The sequence below is a fragment of the Adiantum capillus-veneris genome, chromosome 29 (genome assembly GCF_014529385.1).
Source record: "Adiantum capillus-veneris isolate H3 chromosome 29, ASM1452938v2, whole genome shotgun sequence".
Classification (NCBI taxonomy): Eukaryota; Viridiplantae; Streptophyta; class Polypodiopsida; order Polypodiales; family Pteridaceae; genus Adiantum; species Adiantum capillus-veneris.
Genome location: NC_140959.1, coordinates 9,805,457 through 9,809,535, shown reverse-complemented (window position 1 = coordinate 9,809,535; position 4,079 = coordinate 9,805,457). Strand labels below are relative to the sequence as shown.

At 41.4% G+C, this 4,079-nt stretch overlaps 1 protein-coding gene across 1 annotated transcript; it reads right to left on the bottom strand.

Annotated features, from left to right (window-relative positions):
- Positions 1 to 280: 280 nt before the first annotated feature.
- On the bottom strand, positions 281 to 787 carry LOC147418736 (uncharacterized). Its single transcript, XM_086505525.1, has one exon. The coding sequence runs from the start codon at positions 785 to 787 to the stop codon at positions 281 to 283; it is 507 nt and encodes a 168-aa protein (XP_086361651.1).
- Between the last annotated feature and the right edge of the window lie 3,292 nt (positions 788 to 4,079).

Sequence of the window (4,079 nt, the reverse complement as noted above, 5' to 3'; positions counted from 1 at the left end):
TCAACTGGCCAAGTGCTGAAAAGTGCTTTCAAGTGTTTTAAACGATGTCTTTTATCACTCTACTGCGAAAAGTGTTAGCTACTCAGTAGGGTTGATTAGCTATAATTTTAGAGGGAAGTAGTTAGGTGATCCCCCCCCCCCCCCCTAGCTTTGATGTAATCCTTCCTGAATCTCTTCAATATAGTTCATTGCCTCCTTTTTATTAAAAAAAAGGAAAAAAGTGCTAGCTACTGTTAAAAGTGCTGGCCAAGTCCTCAAGTCAAATTTACAAAGATAAATCTTACAAGTCCTCCTCTGGGGTCATGTTGTTATAGATTTGCTCAAATATGTCATTTGACATATCATATACATTACACTCACCTTCCCTTGGGGACATGGAAAACCTGATGCATCGCACCAGATGGGAGTAGATTAGAGTAGTGGGCTTGTTGTCCAAAAGGACATAAGTATCATCTCGGCCATTTACCTTGTCGTAGAATAGGCCCTCAACCACATATAAATTTTTCTTAATGATGTTGTGCCATTGATCCTTTTCCTCTGTTTTGGCTAGGCGCTTTGTGTTGGTGCATTTCAGGACGTAGAAATCTGCACCTATCTCCTCTGCAGTCACTGCAAAGTTTTGGCCAACCATCAAGGCATCGCTTAGGTCATCGTGGTGGCCAGCATACATGGGGGCGTATTCATCCTCATCCTCGCTTGATGCTTCTCTATCGCTTTCAACCATAACTGTGGGTTGTATTTGCAAGTATACCCCTGCACATGATCTTTGTTGCCACATCTCCTCCATAGAGTGAATTATTCATTTATATTATGACCGATTTTAAACAGTGGGAATTGTCACTTATACACACGTAGGGTTGAAGCTCGACCTCCGCCAAGGTCTGCAAGAGTGGCATCAAAGGGGACACCCTAAATGTCTAGCAACTTTCCTTTTCCACCTCGTGGCCTGTGAGTGCCTGCAATGATCGCCATTGACCCCCTTTTCCCTCACGCCATCGATCTTTGTTGCCTACTCGCAGCCAACTTCATAAAAAGTTGTTCACACCTTTTAGTTTAAAAGACGTGGCTTGAATTAGCCCTTGAAATTGGCTAGCTGCCCAATGAACTTCCAAAACCACCCATGTTAAGCATCGGCTCACACTTGAGGAAAAAAACCTGCTTTCCCATCATCAATGACCTTCACAACCACCTTCAGAGTTTCTCGGCTACCCATCAAATACTAAGGCCATTGTCTAACCTTTTATCTAGCTCGCAACCCACAAGAACCAACCCAAAACTGCTCGAATAAGCCATCATCAATTATTTTTGTCAATAAGAAGCTTCACTCTTCTTCTTCTAGGCAAATCAAAAATCCAAACCCCGTAATGCCGACTACCAAAAGTGTATTTCAGATTGCCATAGCCAAAAGCTTTTGAATTAACTCATTTCCATTATCTTTGGGAATACGAGAGATTGGACGCCAAAATTTCAATTGACTTGCAGACCAACCGTTCAATCGCTAGCCGCTTCCGACATTGCCCTGGTGCTCCACATTTTGGACTAGACATCGTCATCACCGATAGTCGAGCTAAGCACATATTCTTTTGTTACTTTTTTTAATTTTATCATTAATTCTACATATCAAGCATATATATATTTCTATATATCCATTTTATTTTATTACCAAAAAGGAGAAAAAAAAGAAAGAAAAGCACACCAACATGGCACATATTCCACGGCCGCCCACGATTGCTGAACAACTCGCAAACCTGCAACAATCTCTCATTTATGAACGTATGCAAAGGAAAGAACTTGAGGATAAATTACTACACCCTGAAACATGTTGAATCTTCACCAGCACCAAAAACACACAAAATTAGCAGAAAAACATGAATATGGAAAGCTTCATGCATCACAAACATAACATAAACTTGAAGAAAGATTTAACTATCCCAAGCCTCAGTCCCAAGACCTCAAACACCTTCGAAGGTGGAGAGAGCTAGCAGGGAATAAGGGTAGGGAAGAGGAAGAAGAAACATTTCGTAGGAGAAAGAATTAGTTCCTCACTTATCATAACTCTTGTTGCTAGCATACATAATAGCATAGTAATGAAGAAGAAGGAGATGGCAAGCTTAAGCATTGAAGCATGGCTCTTGGTTGGATTTGCACTCCATATCCAAGAGTGTTGGTGTATGCTCTCAACCTCTACTTGCTTGGAGAAGGAGAGGGGGCTCTTGCACTTTGCATAGCACACAATGAGAGTGTTTGTGAGTGTGTGTGGGTGAATATACCCCCTAAGCAAACCCCTAGCTTTCTTGGGTCGACCCCCTCTTGTAGCTCATGCTTGAAGCTCATTGGACCCCTCCAGGCCTAGCCAATCACAAGCAGGAGGCATTACAAGCAGCAAGGGTAGCCTTGAGACAAGTGTCCCCCTTTTCCCTTTGAGACAGAGGGCTAGATAAATGCTAAATCAATTAATTAAATCTCCTAAATTATTATTGGACCCCTTGGGTGGCCAACCAATAGGCTTTAGGCACACCATGAGGGCAACATGAGGAGGAACTTGACAAGTGTCCCTTTTGCTTTCTTTGTACCATGCATGCCTTGTGTGAGTGTGTGGGTGTTCTCTCTCATCCCCCCTCATGTACGGCTCGCCCCCTTCTTGTAGGGATTGAATCTTTGACTTTTTGACACCTCAAGCCCCTCATGCATAGGCCCAGTTCCCACCACAAGCTTGGCTCATAAGCACTTTAAGCTTGGGTTGGGTTCTCACCTCAAGTGCAACCCTAGCATCTCAAGCATGTCAAGCACCTCAAGCATCTCAATAATTAAGCACCTCAAGCATCTCAAGCACCTCAATCATAAAGCACCTCAAGCACCTTAGTCATCAAGCAGGACAAGCACCTCAAGCTGGGTCGGGTTCCCGCGCCTCAAGCTCAACCCTAGCATACCTAAGGTCAAAGGCCTTTTACACACATTATTGGAGGTCTTCAATGAAGCTAACCCTAAGGTCTTATGCTCCATTTGTTAGCCTTGATCTTTGATAGACCATCTCTCATTTGGGCCCCTTTACCATTGGCCCCGTGTTGAGATAGATCTATAAGCACGTGTGTATATCTTAACACTTGTTCCTGCTTATTCTCCCACATTAAGTGATCAATTTAATATGAGAAAATCATTTGGGTTGTTTAGATATTAGATTTTATGACAAGTTGAGTAAGCTTCGTTCCATGGATTGACAATTTAATCGTGGTTCTTGCTATATCTGCAATAAGATAGGATTGAGGTTAGACACCCGTCCCACATTTGGCACCGCTGCCAGGGATCGAAGAGACCTAAACTAGGAAAAAACATGAGCATCTTGTGAAGTTATCCTTTAATTTCCTCTAGGATTTCCTAGAGTAGAAACTTTCTTTTTAGAAACCGCATAGCTTAGGATTGTCGTCTTGGAAGTAATCGTACTTGCTGACTACCTTTAGGATTGTAGAACTAGGATAGGATTTTGAGAATTATTGATGGACGAGACAAGTCTTAAGATCAAGGCTCAGAAAACCATTAAAAACAAGAAAATGAGTGTTTGTGCACACTTTCCACAACCCCATTGCAGTAGAACTTAGGAGTAGAGTAAGTAAAATCCGAGGTGGATTTCAGAACATTGCTCTCTCTGAAGGAATCATTGTGAGTTGTTATTTGAAGTTGCAAAATTGCAGGTCTACGGCCAGAAATAGCATGAAAAGATTGCCAATCACTCAATCCGACTGGAGAGTATGCTTATAAGTTGTATGAACCAGTGAATAAGCTCAAGTACACATTGAGGTAAAAACTTCAAGAGTTTGCAAAAACTCAAATTATTTACTTTTTCTTGACATTTTAGGCCAAATTAATCTTTGACTTGATTCATAGGCTTAAAATAGCTCATGAAAAGAATGTCCATTGAAAAAGTGCAAAAAAGAGTTCATTTTGGGCCTAAAGTAAATAATCGTGATTATTTACTTCTAGATCAAAACTGAACAAGGTTGATTCCAGTGACTCATTGCATGTGTACAAACAACTTTTGTAAAGGCACATAGAATTTGGATCACCAAATTGACCAAAAATTG

Excerpts from the sequence above, each read along its gene's own strand:
- LOC147418736 (XM_086505525.1), bottom strand. The coding sequence starts at position 787 with ATGGAGGAGATGTGGCAACAAAGATCATGTGCAGGGGTATACTTGCAA.